Source organism: Poecile atricapillus, chromosome 3 (genome assembly GCF_030490865.1).
Source record: "Poecile atricapillus isolate bPoeAtr1 chromosome 3, bPoeAtr1.hap1, whole genome shotgun sequence".
NCBI lineage: Eukaryota > Metazoa > Chordata > Aves > Passeriformes > Paridae > Poecile > Poecile atricapillus.
This window is the reverse complement of record NC_081251.1, coordinates 78,229,307-78,245,876: the sequence shown is the minus strand read 5'-3', so window position 1 is coordinate 78,245,876 and position 16,570 is coordinate 78,229,307. Positions and strand designations below refer to the sequence as shown.

At 53.8% G+C, this 16,570-nt stretch overlaps 2 protein-coding genes across 3 annotated transcripts in view; one reads left to right on the top strand and one right to left on the bottom strand.

Moving 5' to 3' along the window:
- Positions 1–3,524, top strand: part of TJAP1 (tight junction associated protein 1) — a 38,942-nt gene extending 35,418 nt beyond the window's left edge. For both annotated transcript variants that reach the window (XM_058835064.1, XM_058835065.1), the window contains one exon: positions 1,110–3,524. In XM_058835064.1, the coding sequence (XP_058691047.1) occupies positions 1,110–2,426 (1,317 nt within the window). In that variant the 3' untranslated portion in view covers positions 2,427–3,524. The remainder of the gene's footprint in view (positions 1–1,109) is intronic.
- A 2,812-nt stretch (positions 3,525–6,336) lies between these two features.
- On the bottom strand, positions 6,337–12,675 carry LRRC73 (leucine rich repeat containing 73). The gene is made up of 6 exons (XM_058836695.1): positions 12,082–12,675; positions 11,477–11,637; positions 10,319–10,441; positions 9,017–9,117; positions 8,282–8,465; positions 6,337–6,771 (listed from the first exon to the last, which is right to left on the bottom strand). The coding sequence occupies exons 1-6, from the start codon at positions 12,351–12,353 to the stop codon at positions 6,701–6,703; spliced, it is 912 nt and encodes a 303-aa protein (XP_058692678.1). The 5' UTR covers positions 12,354–12,675; the 3' UTR covers positions 6,337–6,700.
- Between the last annotated feature and the right edge of the window lie 3,895 nt (positions 12,676–16,570).

Here is a 16,570-nt window from a genome sequence, read left to right as displayed (position 1 = left end):
ATTATCCCAGCTCTCTCTTTGCCATACCTCTAGTCTCTGTCCCTTCTTGTGTTCCTCTCAGCAAAACTACATGCTTGTCTTTTTTAACTTAGCAGGTGACCACTATGTCACCCTCCCCCATTGTGTCTCAAATTAGCACTCTTGAGGTCACTGTATCAGTTACTGCTGGGGTAACCTTGACCTCTCTCCCAGCTGTCCCCCCTCTCTGGAGCTTTGAATTCTGCCCCCCAGAGCGCTGTGTTCCACATGGCTGCCACTGGAGGGGGTTTGGTGCTGAGCAGCTGTGCAGACAGCCTGCCTCACAGCCAGCTGTTGTTATGCAGTGTGCCCTGCATTCCCAGATGTGGGTGCAGTTTCCTTCTGGCTGTGATGGGACAGACCTCACTGTGTCACTGAATGGCTTGGGGACCTCTGCCCTCCACTTCATGCTTTACTTGCTTATGGTGACCCAGATGAGGGCAGCTTGGCAGGGTGATGGGGAGAGCAGTAGTGCCCATTTGCAGGACAAGGGGTAGTGCTTTCCCCCTGGTGAGACCTCAGTCCAACAACTTTGGTAATAAGCCCTATGTTTGTCTCTCTGAAATGGAGAGAGTAGGGAAGTGGGGTGATGTGTTGGAGTTGGTAGGAACACAGGAAGGCATCGATCCTGGTCTGCAGGCAGGCTGCCAAAGCAGCATGGCTGCAATTACGCATTCAGGGAGCACTGTGGATCTCAGCAGTGGGGCCTGTTGAGTCACTTCAGTGCAACCACCAGCTGATTTTCCACAGATCAATAGACCCCTTCCTAGCATGTGCTGGCTGGGCCTTATCTCTCTGCTCACAGGCATGTGGGGCTGAGCTCACATGCTGTCTTTACCTGTTCACTTTGCCAAATGGGGCCTGTGAACCATGGCCTAGAAGCATGACTGCTGGGACAGCTAGAGAGCCTTGTTAGTCACTCATAGGTTTGCTTTGAGAAAAGATACCCTTCTGAAGGCAGGATAGGTGAATGTTAGGGTCAAAGTAATGACTACAAAATACACATGTAGGTTGGTTGGAAAAATCAGATTATATGAAACTAAATTACTTGCGTGGCAGCCCCCTTCTAATGTCCTTTTCCTTCTCCCTAGCTTCCCTATGAGCTGCAGGACATGGTGAATAAGCATTTGCACAGCACGCAGGAGTCTGCAGGCCCTGGCCAAGAGGCAGCCCACACCTTGGCTCCATCTGACGTTGTGCCCACCTCAGTTATCGCCAGAGTTTTGGAGAAACCAGAGTCCCTGATTCTGAATTCAGCTAAGTCTAGCAGTGGCAGCTGTCCCATGGCTGAGGATGTCTTTGTGCATGTGGACATGAGTGGAGCCCTTCCGGATGCCTGCAACAGTGCAGGGCAGATGGGGAAGGAGGGAGGAGATGTGGGGAAACAGCAGAACGGTGGCTGCAAGCCGCAGGGTAGTGTGGAAAGTGTGCCTGAGGAGGTGCCTGCCTTTGAGAAGCTAAGCCCATACCCTACACCCTCACCTCCCCATCCTATGTACCCAGGGCGCAAAGTGATTGAGTTCTCAGAGGACAAGGTGAGGATCCCAAAGAACAGCCCCCTGCCCAACTGTACATATGCTACGCGCCAGGCCATCTCCCTCAGCCTGGTACAGAGCGAAGATGAGAGCTGCGACAGGCAGCGGACACTCCCCAGCAGCCCTGCTTCAGAAGGGCGCCGTTCAGCCTCCAGCTGTTCCTGTCAGCAGTCCCCCAAAGCAGCCAGGGCTCACGGCTCTTCCCAAAGCAGCCCATTCAGCAGCCCTCCCCAAATCCCGAGCGCCTTTGCCAGCTCTGCCAGCTCTGAGGAGGACCTGCTGGCTAACTGGCAGCGTATGTTTGTGGATAAGGCACCCCCCACCTCGGAGCGAGTGCTGATGAACCGCACGGCCTTCAGCCGTGACACAGCCCCCGAGCTCCAGAAGAGGTTCAGCCGCTCCATGCAGGAGCTGGGTAGGGCAGCCTCGGCTTACTCGGATGGTGAAGAGTCTGCACAGAGCTGCAGCTGGACTGTGAGCCGGGACTCAAGCGTGGACACAGATAGCACCGAGTCCAGAGCCCGCAGGAGCCATTTCTCCTCAGACTATGGTACAGATTTCTCCCAGGATGAAGCCCAGAAGCTGTTGCTTGAAAGCAGCGGAGGCACTGCTGAGCCTGAAAGCCCTTCACCAGAGAAGCACAAGGACTATGTAGACCTTGGCTTGCCTGAGAGCCCAGCTGAGGAGAGAGAAATGCTGCTCCAGGCAAACAAGGAGAGCAGCCAAGGAGGTGTCCAAGAGGAAAGCGGAGAAGGCAGGGCCAAGCCTCCTTTCAGTCGGCCACACCGCAGCCCCAAGAGGATGGGGGTGCACCACTTACATCGCAAAGACAGTCTGACACAAGCCCAGGAACAGGGCAACCTTCTCAGCTGAGGCAGAGCAAGAAGCGGCCACACTTAGCAGAGCTGTGGGATGCCCCCATCAGTCCACCTGAGGGAGAAGCCTCCCTTAGTACCCTCCTCCCGGAGGAAATCTGCTTTGAGATTTTGTATTTATTCTCTTCTTTTGCTACCTAGAAGAGCTGGGATCTCTCTTCTCCAGCACATCAGACCCACAGTACAAGCACACACAGTGTGCAGAAGCACACCCACTGCCCCGACACACTTGCAGCTCTCTTCACAGCCTCACACTGGTGCCTGTACCAGAGCTAGTTCTTGGTACCCCTCGTCCTGGTGCCTGTACCTCTTTTTGCTCTCCTCCCCCTTCCCACTCAGGTACCTGAGGCCCTGGGTGCTCTTGTGTTGTTTCCCCGCAGCTGCTCTGCTCTCTTTTAACTTGTGCCAACAGGGCAGAGTGCCTGTGTGGTGGTGTCTGATTCCCTGGGAGCCCCAGGGGCTGTGAGTGGGGCACGAGGACTCTCCCAGCAGATGGCTGTGTGCCGTGGGGATGTGCTGGGATTGCTGGTGTCTCATTTTCCTGCTGGGTTTTGTTTTTCCCAGCCTCCCACTGGGTGGGTCTCCAGAATCTTCCTCTGCAGGTCGCTGTCCTGTGTCTCCAGGGTTGGGCTCAGCACCTGCTCCCCACTGAGGCAACACACAGGGGTGGTGCTCTGGTGTTGGGCACGGGTGCTGCCTGCTGAGGTGGTTCAGGGAGGCAATGCCTGCTGGGTGCTGGGGTTTGTATTTTTGTGTCTCCTCCCTCACACCTCTTCCCCTGCTCTCTGTGCTCTGTTTTGTTTGAACGGTGCTGATGCTTTGCTCTTGGGTGGGCTGCTTTCTTCTTTCCAAGCCTTTGGTTTTGGGGTGTATTGTTTTTTCTTTCCCCCACCCTGCATAAACAGACACAGCCGTTGGCAGCCGGTCTGATGCCTGCACTGAGGGTGTGTTGAGGAGTCTCAGCTATCAGAGCTGTGCTTCCCTCTGATCCTGGCCTCCAGCCTGCAGAAACCCCTCCAGATTTAAGAACAAGGTCTTGCCTCAGGCAAGCAAGGCGTGAAGGATGCTACCGGGCTTTTCTGGGAAGGGCTTGGTGCAGGGCCAGCAGGGATGCGAGGGCAGCATGCTGAGGAGCTGCTCCCTGCAGATGCACTACCTCATGGCAGCAGCCCTTCACCAGGGTCTCCTTGCACGCCCCCTTCCCTTGGGGTCCCCAGGCTCTGGTGCCTCTCTGGGGCCTCCCTTTCTGGGTAGGGCTCTCTGCGTGTTTTTCCTAGCGTAGTGTGATATTGTGTGACTTTTCTTCTCAGTCTTGTGTGCTCAGCGTCTTGTTGTGGGGGGAGGGAAGGGGAGAGGTCTATAGATGTAGGTATTTTTTTGAGGGCTTGCAAAGCTCAGGCCTCCTGTTTTAATTTTGTCCTGTGCCCTTGTCCTGTCTGGTGTTTCTTGGCTTCCATGGGGGTGCGGGACAGAGAACAGCCCAGTTCCATTCACCATACCCCCTTCAAGCCCTGCCCTCAGCCCGCTGTCTGGTTTTTGAGTTGGGTTTGTGTTGTCCTCCCACCCTACGCCATGCAGGCTCTTCATTGGGCTGTAGGAGAGCATCCTTCTCTCCAGGATGGAGCATCTGTTCATATGCTTACATCAAGATTTGCAGACAAGAGCTGTCTGGGGGCCCTGCTCCCCTCCCCAGACCCCTGTCTCTGTAAGGGGCTTGCAGCTTGTAGCTGGGGCTAGCCAGGGCTTCAGCTCAAGCCTGGAGGCTCCATGGCCAGTGAAAGGGAGCTGCAGGCCTTTCTGGCAAGCTCTGTAGGTTGTTTTATGTACCCTGGGCAGAGCTGCTGCCTACACACTCACCTTGTTTCCCACCTGGAGCAGTGTGGAGCTGGATGCCACCGTCTGGTGGGGAGGTGGGACTCAGTATTTCACTGCAGTGTTTCGCTGTGGAGACAGGCTGGTGCTGACAGTGGGAGCCTCCTCTGAGCCCACAGTGTTTATCTCCCCTGTCCCAGTCATGGAGAGGCAGGGGGGTGTCCTTGTGTTTGCTGCCATCAGCCACTCCACTGCTGCATTTCTTTTGTTCTTCTGCAGCACTGCTGAGGGTTTGCATCTGCAACAGCTGCCGGACCCTGCCTCACAGGTGTCACCTGGGGTTGGCTGCTCACTGAGTGAGCTGCTCTGGCTCTGAGGCTGCTGGTGGCCTGCAGTGGGGGAGGGAGGCATTGCCCCCCGGGGCTTTGCCCTATCTCCCCTGAATCCTGGCATGCTGGTGAGTGAAAACTCTTTTGCTGAGGCAGCTGGTGCTGATGGTGCTGAACAGAGCTGGCCTCTGCTTTTGTTCAAGGTGGACTGAAAAGCAAAACAGTGGAGAGGTGGTAAACGTATGCCCAGCACCTCACCCAGACACTTGTGCTTTGCAGTATTAGGCTGTTGGCAGAGGTTGAGGTGGGGAGTGGTGACCTCAAGAAGCAGAGCCCTCTCTTTCCCTGTGGGCATTGTGTCCTCTGCACTTTTGCCCATCTCCAGCAGTATTGGCTCTTGGGCCTTGAGCCCATCCCACTTCCAGTGTCCCAACTCCAGACTGTTAATCTGTAACTAATGTGTTTTTTTCTGAAATTTTCAAACTGATGTATATTTTAAGACCAGAAATAAACTATTTTAAAAGTAGGTGGCAATGGCTATATTGTACTTGATTCTAGATAAGACTTGGACTGGAACGATCCTGAGCCTCTAAGGGTGTAGAGCTACTCATGGTACAGTGTCCCAAGTTTGTTGAACTGTGTGTGCCACCCATTGTCTCTTCCAGGGACAGTGATCATATGACCTGTAATCTAGTGCTGTAAATAGCCCTCACTGTTACTCGTAAGATTCTGCCTACCCCATTTCACATATTTTGCTGGTTGTACTGACTGATCTGTCTTGGCAGACCTCCACATTCTCATCTAGTGTAGGATATGGTGTAGCTAATCCTTTTAATAGTTGCTGGGTTTTTTTGAGTCATCTGAGAGTGTCACTTCAGAAACTGAGTGATGTGGGACCACATAACACCCCCTTGCTGGGGTTCCTAAGAGATTTATAATTCTAGATTTGGTATTTTGTGTGAGGAGGGAGGATTGGGGGTGACTGATATACCTGAGAGAGGAAGCCCTCCAAACATGAGGTAGAGAGTTCCTGCAGGATGCTGATACAGGCAATTGGAAGTGTTTCCTTTTCACTTTGAAGGGTGCTGCAGAGGTCAGAGGGCTGTGATGAGTTTTCCTCCATCTCCCAAGTTAGGATGCCTGTGCCTTTCTGACCTGGCTGCATGCAAGCCTAACACTGGAAAGAGTGTCATGTTTCTTTGTCCCCGTAATTAATGATTTTATTCCTTGCACTCTTGAGCAGCAGCTGCTGCCACAATTTAATCTTCTAGCCTAATCTGGGTCTTGAAACACGATCTGCCTTGTTAGCAAGGGACGCTCGGCCAAGCAGTGCAACCCACGGTGCTGGTGCGGGCTGAAGCCTTCACCAGGGTGTGCACGGCTGGTGTCAAGCTCCCTGCAGAGCTCGATTAGCCCAGCCCGCTTCTTCCTGGCCCGATGGAGGACCTGGGGGACAGAAAATCGGGCTGACACCGACCTGTCCCCAGGGCCGGGCCCGAGTCGTGGAGCCTCGGGAGGCGCGGGAGAGCCCGTGAGGCGACGGGCGAGGGACCGGCGCCCCCTGCCGGCTCTCCGCGGCTCCTGCTCGTGCCTGGCCTTCAGGGGCTCACAGTGCCTGCCCGTGCCGGGCACCTGCCCGTCCCTGTCGGCACCTCCCACACCCTGCCCGCATCTGCCGCTCTCTGCCCATACTCGCCGGTCCCTGCCGATACCTGCCAGGGCCCGCCCTCCCGGGGTCGCACAGTGGCGGAGGCGGACGCTGCCGAGTGATGCCACCACATCTGTGACCTTTATAAAAGTCTCATCGCGACAGCAGTACAAGCGATAAAAAGGACATCTCTTATACACATCTGAATAAATACAGCCTGCGCCCTGCGGGCGCAGCCGGGCGTGGGGGCGGCAGGGCGGCGTGAGCTACACATGCGGCGACGGGGACAATCACAAGCGGCCGAAAGGCGTGTGGCGACAGAGACGCGTGTAGAGATTCGCTTTGACCAGGCTCCTGCGCTCAGAGCCGAGGGAGGCATCGACAGGAGGTGAGATGTGTGAGAAGAGGGCTGGGGAGCCCGGCGGAGCTGGGGCTGGAGGGTGCACGGGGCTGTCCTCGGCAGAAGCAGGCAGGGTAGCCCAGCTACATTTCTGTTTCTGCTAAGAGGCTGTCACCGAGGCCCGACGTCATCAGGACCATCTGGGAGCTGGAATCTGTGGCGAGAGAGAGAGAGAAGCATGAGCGTTCGGGCTGCCAGAGAGCACAGGGCTGTAGTCCAGGTCCAGAGGTGAGGATGAGGAATTAAAACACCGCGGGGTGGGAAGGGAACTGCTGAAAGAAGTGTGAGATTAAGTAGGAACTAGGCCTGCTCTGGCCACACAGCAGAACAGAATCGATTTTTGGGGAGGGGGAGAAAGCAGAGACCGCAGCAAGAGGCCAGAGGAACATCAGGTCTGAGTACCCCCGACATGCAGGTGATCCTGGCTGTGCTGGCCCATCTGTGCCCTTACCCAGCCCTGCATAGACCTTTAAATCTGCACTCATCGAGTGTTTTTCAGTAGAGACAGTGTCCAGGTGGGGCAGGCTTCAGGCTGCAAGCCAACCAACACCACACAGGGTGGTGGTGTTGCCTTCCCAAGAGCAGGGAATGTTGTGGGCAATCAGCCATGCTACAACAGCAAAGGCCTGGAAATACTTTCTGCACTGCATGAATGGAGGGTTTGTGCAGCCCTCTCCTGCCTGTCTTGGGGAGGTGAGGGCAGCTTGCTGGCTCTGCCATGGCTCAGAGCAACAGCCAGGAACACTGTGACTCTCCCCACAGCAAGTGAATCTGCAAGGAGAATGGGCCCGCATAGCAAGTAAGAAACTTAGCAGGATACCAGTTTCCCATCCAGAAGCCTTTTGAAAATGAAATAAAAATCTTTTTTTTCCTCGATGGGAGGGAGGAGATCTCTAGTGTCAGTCCTGCACATTCAAAACTACTGCAGGGGGAATCACTATTTCAGGAATCAGTTTCTGGAAACTAGATGCAAAACTTGGCCGAACTGTCACTAAATTTTTTTTTATGGGTTTAATAGATGAGAATCCAGATGTTTTGAGGCTCAAGGATTGGTTGTGCTTGTCTGCTGGTAGTCTGATATGAGAATTGTGAGGGGTGAAGGACAAATGAAGGTAAAAAAAGCAAACCCTCAAACCAGCTGGATCACAAGGTAGGCATGACAAAATACAATATCATATACGCAAACTACACAGATCAGGCTACTGCTATCTCTGTAAAACACCTTTTTTCCATTACAAGCAACAGGCAGACGGTGGCACCTGGCTAACCCTTCACATGTTTGGGACGTAGAAATAGGAACAGCTGATGCTATGTGGATTGCAGGGAGGTTCTGGAAACAGTGAGGAATGACACAAGTTTTGGCTAGGATATCTGGCAAAGGCTCCCAAGATCTTTAATATTCCTGTGCTTGAGTTTTAAGACTTTCAGATTTCGTTCCTGCAGCATCTGGGAAAATGCCTCAGAGGTACCATTTCCACTCTTTGTGGCAGCTGCATTGTCCTTGGAGGCTGCCTTTCCAAGAGTGGTGCAGCCCAACGCTATTTAACGTGAAGGTCATGCCTGGAGGTGTATGTATTCCATGGAGGTTGTATGTATTCCAGTTCAGGGGGAGAAGGGACAGACCCATTCACCAGCCCCCCCCACCCAGCTCCCAGAGCTCTTACTGTTCTGGCAGATCCAGGGGTTCTTCTCCCTGGCTGTTACTTCGTGGGCCTCTGTCTCTTCCTCTTCCTCACCCTCTGAGAGAAGATCAGAGATCTGCTGCTGCAGCTCAGGACTAATGTTGTTCTCTGCCAGGATGAGTGTCCGAAGGGCTGTGGGGTAATTCTCTACCATGTCCAGCAAGGTCTGGGGGGAGAGTGAGATAAACAGGCTGACAAGCATCACAAAGGCTGAGTGGAGTGTCAGTGCTTTGTCTCCCTGCAAACTCCAGCCCTTCTCTCCTTACTTCTATCTTCCCTTGGCCTTGACCTCCCTTCATTAGGCTTTATGAAAGACTGAGGACGTCCCATCTTCCTGTGAGAAGAGCTGAGCTTGTATTTTCTGTCTCTATCTAAAGAAGAAATGACTACTCTACACTTTGCTGTCACATATCCAGCCCCATTCCCTCTTACCACTGGAAGCTGGAGGTCTGGGAGGAGAGTCTGCAACTGAGTCTTGGCCTGTGTTTGCCCACAGAGATTTAGTTCTGATTCTCAGCCAAAAATCAAACCTCATTTCTTCCAAGAAAACGGCCAGGGGAAGTCAAGAACCCCTCTGGGTGCAGGGAGGGAAGGAGGTGAATGTGAACTCCAGTGTGTGGCTGGAGGCAGGTGTGGGTCCTGGGGCCTCTGCAGTCATCCCAGACTTGCGCCCATGAGGTGTCAGTGATGCTGTAGAGTTACTGTGGGCTCCCATACCTGAGCTGACTGGTTGGTAAGTCCTGTTCCCTCCAAGTCCAGCACTTCGAGGGTTCGACTGGAGGCCACAGCGACAGCGAGCATCCCAGCTACCTGGTCACCTGTGGGAGGAGCAAACCAGGGCTGTCAGCAGTGCCTGCCTTCCCTCACTGATGCCACATGACCTCATGCACCTGGGGCTGTCATGGGAACATCCTCTGAGTATTTCTGCCATCAGACAACCTTCCAAATCTGTTATGGATTCTCATGGTAGAAAAAAAGCTGTTAACTGAGAAGAGACAAGGAAAGGTGCACAATTTTGTGGTTATGGGAGCAGTCATTGAGTGCCACAGGAACACTGTGAAGTTGGTTTTATTCCCCAAGGAACCATATCTTCTCAAATGTCCTTCTCACTCAAGGAAGCAAGGGCCTTTAACAGTCCCTGTAGGGCATCCCAGACACAGAATAGGAACTAAATACTTCAGTCTAGGGAAGGGCTGGAGTCAGAGAGTGGACTCTGCACCAGCTGGCAGACTGCCTTCCTGGAAACGGGGGTAGATTTTGTAGGGGGAGGCAGCAGGATGAGGATGAAGATTGAAGTTGGTGAAGAGAAAAGATTCTGGAATACGTTCTGACATTCTTTGTCAAGTGCCAAGATGCCATACAACCGTGACACCTTCTCTTGGAACAAAACCCAGACTGCTGTCAAGTAACACCATGGGGCTTTTCCTGTCCAAGAGGAGGTACCTGGTCAGAGAAGAAGGCCTGGGGGAGGTTCTGCTTGCAGACAGGTTGAGGAGGGGAGTGTCATCCTGATGCTCAGAGAGGCACGGCCTGATCTCCTCCTCACCACCTTGCAGCAGAGCAGGAGAGAGAGTTTGTTTCCATGGCAACGAGTGCCAGGCTCTCCTCCTCCTCCTCCCTGCTCCTCCAGGAAGATGAAGGGGGGAGCGCGGGGACATACTGCATCTGCCAAGCCAGCTTCAGTGCCCAGGGCTTCAGGAAGAAGGAATACATGGAGGGTCAAATGTGATGACAAAGTCGGTGGAGTGGGCAAGGCACAGCCTCCTTTTTGCATCTCTCCGCAGGGCACGTGGCCACCTCACACAAGCAGAGCAGTGAGGGTGGCTTCTCCTGCAGCTGAAGGTGCCTGGCAGGGTGAACTTGCTGCTGGGGAACAGAGGGCACCTATGCAAGGAACTGCCCCATCCTACTGTTGATGTTCTACTGCCTTTCCAGAGCTTGGTCCCTGGCCACCCACTGGTGCAAATCACACAAATGCTGACAGGCAGGAGTGCTCCTCCTCCCCGGCCCCCAGCTTACCTAGGGGGTTGTAGTCCAGGTTCAGCACACGGAGCTGTGAGCTGTGAGCCACTGCAATGGCTAGGCGTCCCCAGCCTTTACTTGTGATGCCTGGGTTGGCACTCAGTGTTAGCTCTTTGAGGCCTGGAGAAGAGAGAGAAGCCAAACCAGAGCCTTAGGGTCCCCAAAGCAGTCACAGAACTTGTTCAGCTCACCAGAACAGCTTTGGGTTGTGTCCCCTGTACTCTGAAAGGCTTACGGGCTTGGTTTGCTCTGACAACTGTCATCACATATTTCAGTGATCAGTGAAATATTTCACTGCCTTCAGCTGTGGCCCTTCATTTAACCGTGCTGCAACTGCCCCACTTATCTGCTCTCCCAATCTGCATCCTGCTTATCCTAAATAGCAAACACAATGGAAACTAAGGGGTGTGTGAGACAACTGAATGGGCGAAGAAGGCTGCATGAGGTGACAGGCTGGAGAGAGGATAACAGGGACAGTAGGCTCTGAAGCCTGCTGAGAGGGGTGGCCAGCAGAGATAACAGCGTCAGTGGTATCGTGCATACAGAGGAGGAGGTGCTGGGAAAAGGTGGAAAGCACTTTGAGGGTGAGAAGAAAGGAGCGGTATTATCTCAGCACATGCCAGATCTCAGCTTGAGTGGGTCACTGGCCTCACACCACCAAAGATCATTCCCTGCGAAGACCGGAGTCTTGGCATGAAGGCTGTGACCATGCAACTACATACTCATGGAGTGCACCTGCAAGCAGGGACATCTCCCAGGCACTGATAATAAAGCTAAGTGCTGAGGTAGGGGCACACAATGTATTTATCTATGGTGATTATCAACACACAAATGCAAAATAATAAATTCGAAGTCCAAGCTTTCCTCTCCTGCAGTTTCAAATGCTGCTGACATTGAACCAGAGGCAACCTGTTAGTTCCTGAGCTCCAAACTGCCAGAAGGACAGATCAGTAGCAGAAAGCCCAAACCTGCCCAAGGAAACCACTCATCTATTGCTTGGCTTATCTGCTTTTCTTAAGTTACGGGAAAGAAATCCTCAGCCCTGGCAAACCATAGAGTCCGCCTCCTCCAGGGCTGAGGATTTAGTGCTGCATACATCTGATCTATGTGAAAGCTCTACCAGTCATTGAGCAGCCCACAGCCCCTGGTGCTTACCAGACTTGGCCCCATCAGGCGGCAGGAGCCCACAGATAAGGTTGATGCCTTCATCACCCAGCATGCAGTCTCCTAGATCCAGAGCCACCAGCGAGGGGTGGATGGAGAGAGCAGGGTTGAGGAGGGCCAAGCCTGCATCTGTCAGGGGACTCCCATGGAGGCTGTGCAGGTAAAAGGGAAAATTACTACGGAGCCTTCTTCCTGGGGGCTAACTAACCTGACAGGGAGGAAGAAGCAGACAAAATGAGGTGGATGACAAATACTAACCCCAAGTGGGCAAAAAAGATTTGGGAAGCCTCTGTCGCTAGGGTCGGCTGGCCGCTACGGTGGCCCTCCTCTCCCGGCCGGGACGAGGGGTGCAGGGGATGCCAGCGTTGAAGGGGCGAGAGGACCGGGACTGAGAGCAAGGCCGTGCCCAGCCGGCGGGGGCTCCCTCCCAGCCAGGTGACGGGCAGGGGCTTTTCCTCTGCAGCGTCAAGGGCATTTTCCCTCTGACAAGACTCAAATCCAGGGCCTGGCCCCGAGCTGATGGACCCCCGAAAGAGCCGTCCCCGCCTGGGAGTGGGCCGGGGCCCCCTCGGCAGTCCCCGCCCCACTGTACTCACAAGAGGGACTGAACGGAGCGGTTCGTCTTCAGGGCCTCGGCCAGCTGCTTGACGCGGTTGATGTTGGAGACGATGCCCAGGTTGAGGTTGAGCTGCGCGAGGGAGCGGGACTCGGCCACCCCGCGGCAGACGTGCCCGAAGTCCCGCTCGGAGAGCTGGCAGCCCCGCAGCGACAGCAGCCGCACCGAGTTCTCCCGCAGGCTCTCGCAGATGTCCCGGATCTCCGCCCCCGACAGCGTCTCCCCGGAGATCTGGATAGACCCCGGCAGCATCTTCCCCCGGCACGGAGCGCTGCCGATCCCGGGGCCGCGCCGCCCGGGCGCCGGGGGAGAGCCGCTCTGAGCGCTGCGGGCCGGGGCGGGCGCCGCCGCCGCCGCCGCTGCTGCCGCCGCCGCTGCCGGGCAGTCCCGGCCCGGCCCACCACGGCCCCGGGGGCGGCACCGCGCTGCCTCACCGGCGGCCGCCGGGCCCCCCCGCTCCGCCCGGCGGGGCGGCGGGACCCAGGGCAGCCATCGGCGGGGCCTGATCCGCACCGGGACGCGGGGTCGCGCCGCCCCGCAGCGCCGGGCAAGGGCCGGGCAGCCCCGCCGTCCCCGCCCCGCCCGCACCTGCCGGGCCGCCCCGCCTTCCCCCGGCCGCGGCTCCGAGCCTTCCTCCCCGCCCGGCCAGCGCCTCCCCGCGGCAAGGAGCAGGCATGGGGGGGGGGGGGGGTCCGGCGTCGTCCAGCGTCCCTCATCCCACACCGGCATTCCGCCCGGCATCCTGGGCCCCGACGCTGTTCCCAGCCCCCGAGGGGCGACGGCAGCGCCCGCTGGCACCTGCCCGCTGCCCTGAGGAGGTGACGGGGCCAGGGCCGGCCTGCCCCGACACTGGAGCTGCAAGGAAGAGAGGGAGGGTGAAAGAAACACCTGGGAAAGGCGCTCCATGCCAGCCCCGTTCCCATCTGGGGAAAGGGGCCCAAACCATTGGGCCATGGCGCGCTCTGGGTGCTCGGTCCGAGGAACTGTGGTGTTCCATGGCTTCAGTGGTGTTTAATACTTAAACCTACCAAACCTGAATCCTCGCCCCATGACTTAATGGCGAGGTCAGTGTGATCTGCTCTTCATGGCCCAGAGCTTGCAAGAGCCAGTACTTGGAGTCAGCTGCTTGGAGGTGAAAGTTGGAGGGTTGGGGAAAGGCCACAGACTTCCTTATCCCTGAGCACACGGCCTGTGCCCTCAGCCTGACCTGAGGTACGCAGGGCACACCCCACCTCCTGCTAATTCACAGGTATGGATCACACGGATTTGTCCCCTCTCTCCCCATTGAGTAATCCTGTACTAGGAGAGAAATAGGAAGCAGGGCCCCTGCGTTTTCAACTTCACTGAGCCGAAAAAGGAAGGCAGTGATGTGGAAATTAGGTTAAATCGCCTAAGTAGGCAGCTTTCTGCACGTAACTAATCTGGCTGCTGCATATAGCAGTGCTCAAGTGAATTCCAGCCCAGTGGGTAATACTGGGACAAAACCAGGCTCCTCTGTTTGGTTTGCAGGCCAGGGCCCAGGAGAGGGGATGGAAAGTGAAGAGAAAAATAGGATGTGGAGGGGGATATGGAACAGTTCTCCTCCATTGAAATGGAGCTGAGGATTCATGTTAGGCCCTGAATGAAGTAAGGGGAGCAGCAACTTTAAGCCTTTGGCTTAAACTCCCAATGTGGGTATCACCAGCCTTTGAATAATCAATCCATCACTGTTCTCTAGAGTACCTACACCCCCCCTCTTTCTTTCACTGTTGCACAGAGATGCATGACCCTGATACTGTTCCTGCAAGATACACAAGAACAGACCACTGGCCTCGCAACTCATCTGTGCTGTGATATGAGCAGCAGCTGCAAGCATCCAGCTGTGGTACAGCTGTGGTACTGTGGCTTTCAGAAAAGGAGCAGCTCATCGCTAAGGTCACATTAAAAGACCCAGGTGAGAATGGGATCCTGCGTATTGCAGGATGGTGAGGGACAGAAGACTGTATTTCAGAGCTATGGGCAGTGGGTGGCCAAGAAAATCCCAGCTGCTGCTACTGCATGCAGGTCAACTGGAAGGCTACACTCAGACTCACCTCTCAATTACCTCCAGGCACTACTCAACCCGTGCTTTTTTAAACACACTATTATTAGAGAGGTGCTTGGAGGAGAGCCCTTGGGACATGTCCCACTTCCATTGACAGCAGCAGTCCTGAAACACTGATGAAGATGCCCTAGTGCCTCTTCACTTCCAGTTGTCAGGAGCCAGAGCACATTGAGGAGACAAGTATCCCACCTACTTTAAGCTCAGTTCCTTGAAAAAAGTGGCACAGGAGCTAATGGTCCAAAGCTTTGGCTCACCAAACCTAATGCAGGGCTATGCAGAGGGGACTTCGGTAATGCTATTTTGTGTAGAACTAGGTATTTCTTCCTTGTCATGTGCAGTTACCCAGCAGGTATGAGGAAGGTAATTTATTTTTTACCTGCTGGGGGCAAAAAAGTGTGCTGCCATTGAGAGTTAACACATAAACAGAGAAAAACAGTGGGTTAATAGCTACTACAGTGTGAGTAGACACAGGAAAGGAAACAAATGGGAGAAGAAAGAGCCTACCTGTAACCCAAAATCACAACTAAGGTAACCATTAGTGCAATGATAGACTGTAAGAAGAGTTGGACTCTCAGGTACTGCATAGGAGAGAAGGGGGTCATAGATGCTTTAATATTAATTTTCAACTTTAATATACAGCTTTGTCTTTCTAATCTGACGGCTTTATATGTTTGTTCCATATTTAATAAAGAGAGGCTTACACAGAGCTACCTTTACTCAAAAGGGGGAAATGATGAGTGAGTTATTTCAGATTTGCTGCAAGGAAGAAAATTATTTGAGATTTGCTGCAAGAGCTGTGGCAGGAAACAAAGGCAGAGATAGTGTTGCACGGTAAGGCTTGTTCTGGTAACTAGAGGACTGGTAACAAGAGATGCCCTCCCACAAGGACTTTATTAAGCCCGTGTGCTCAGAATGCTCCCTGGAACTGCAGCATGCATGCATTTCCCTGAAAAAACGTGTCCTTCTCTGTCAGTGAAAGGCAATGGTGAAGCTCTCAGCCGAGTACTGAATTTCTGGCAACAAAAAACAGTTCAGCTTCCAGCTGCTGCTGCACAGTGAATTAATCAGGGCTGAAGAACTGGAGCAGAGCAAGCCCCACAGGTTCCAAGAGGGTGGTTGGTTGTCACCCTGATCATGTCCCCAGCTGACACAACACACAAGCTGCTCAGGGGAAGCATGAAGGGCTTGCTCACTGCTCTCCTCTGTGCTTTGAGTGAAAACACAGGGCACAGCTTCACCCCTTTGGTTCAGCTGAGTGGCTCAGTGCAGGAGGGAGCACAGCTGTTCTCCAGTTGTGTCCTAGATCAGCAATGGTACAAGCTTGGTTCAGAATGACTTTTTCTTCTCCGCTGAAGTTACTCAGTGACAGTTGTCTCTTTCTCTTTTACTTACCCCCTGCCAGTACTCCCAGAGTTTGCACCAAGAGAAACAGATTCATCCTAGACTGCCAGGCCAAGAACTTGAAATTAGAAACAAACCTCCCATGGAGATATAAAGAGGGAAGTAGCAGAAGCAGCATTATAAACTAACACTTCCATTTTGTCAAGTCCTGAAGTAATAAAAATTCTAGGAGCTGAAAGTGGTTCAATTGGTCCAAAAAAACCCTTGGAGACTACTAGCAAAAATAATTAACCATTCTCCCGAGTAGCTTGCTCTGAGTGGTGTTCTTCAGCTAAAATATTTCCCAAGGAAGGGGGTCAGGAAGGGAGAGAGAGAGTGAGGGAACCTGTCTGCTACACGTGTGATTGTTAGCAGAGAAGCTTTTTACTCTTGAAAGGGGAACAAATTATGAATGTGGGAATAAGCAAATAGTGGAAAGTAGGTCTGTGACTGAAAATAATCAAATCCTGTCCAGTGACATTTTTTTCAACTGAAGCAGATGACCAACCTGATTACAGTAGCTGGCACTATCTTCCTCTCTTTCATTGTACCTTGGCACTAGTCTGAATGCCACCACAGCTGCATCCTCTCCCATTAATATAAACAAGGGACCAAAGAGTGCAGTTCTGACATACTGCCTTGTGCACTTGTGGGCACACAAAGGAAGAAGAGCAATATCCTGGGGTTTTTTCTGACTGAGTTTAAAGATGAGCTTCTCTGAGAGGTGGCTCCTCCCCCACACATCCAGAACTACAGGGACAGAAAAGATGAAAGCCAGTTAGCAGCTAAAAACTTCTACTTGTGGATCAGTAGAAGTTTGAGCAGTGAGGGAAGGCTCAACTACTCAGTTGTGAGTGCAGGTAAGCCTAGACTGGGCTGCTCTGCTTACCCATCCTTACTGGAGCTTTCCTGCACCAATACACTGGAGATTAATATGCCAACTCTATTTCCATTATACACTCTGCTATCTCTCCCTTTGTTAAATGGAAACACCAGAGAAAAGTTT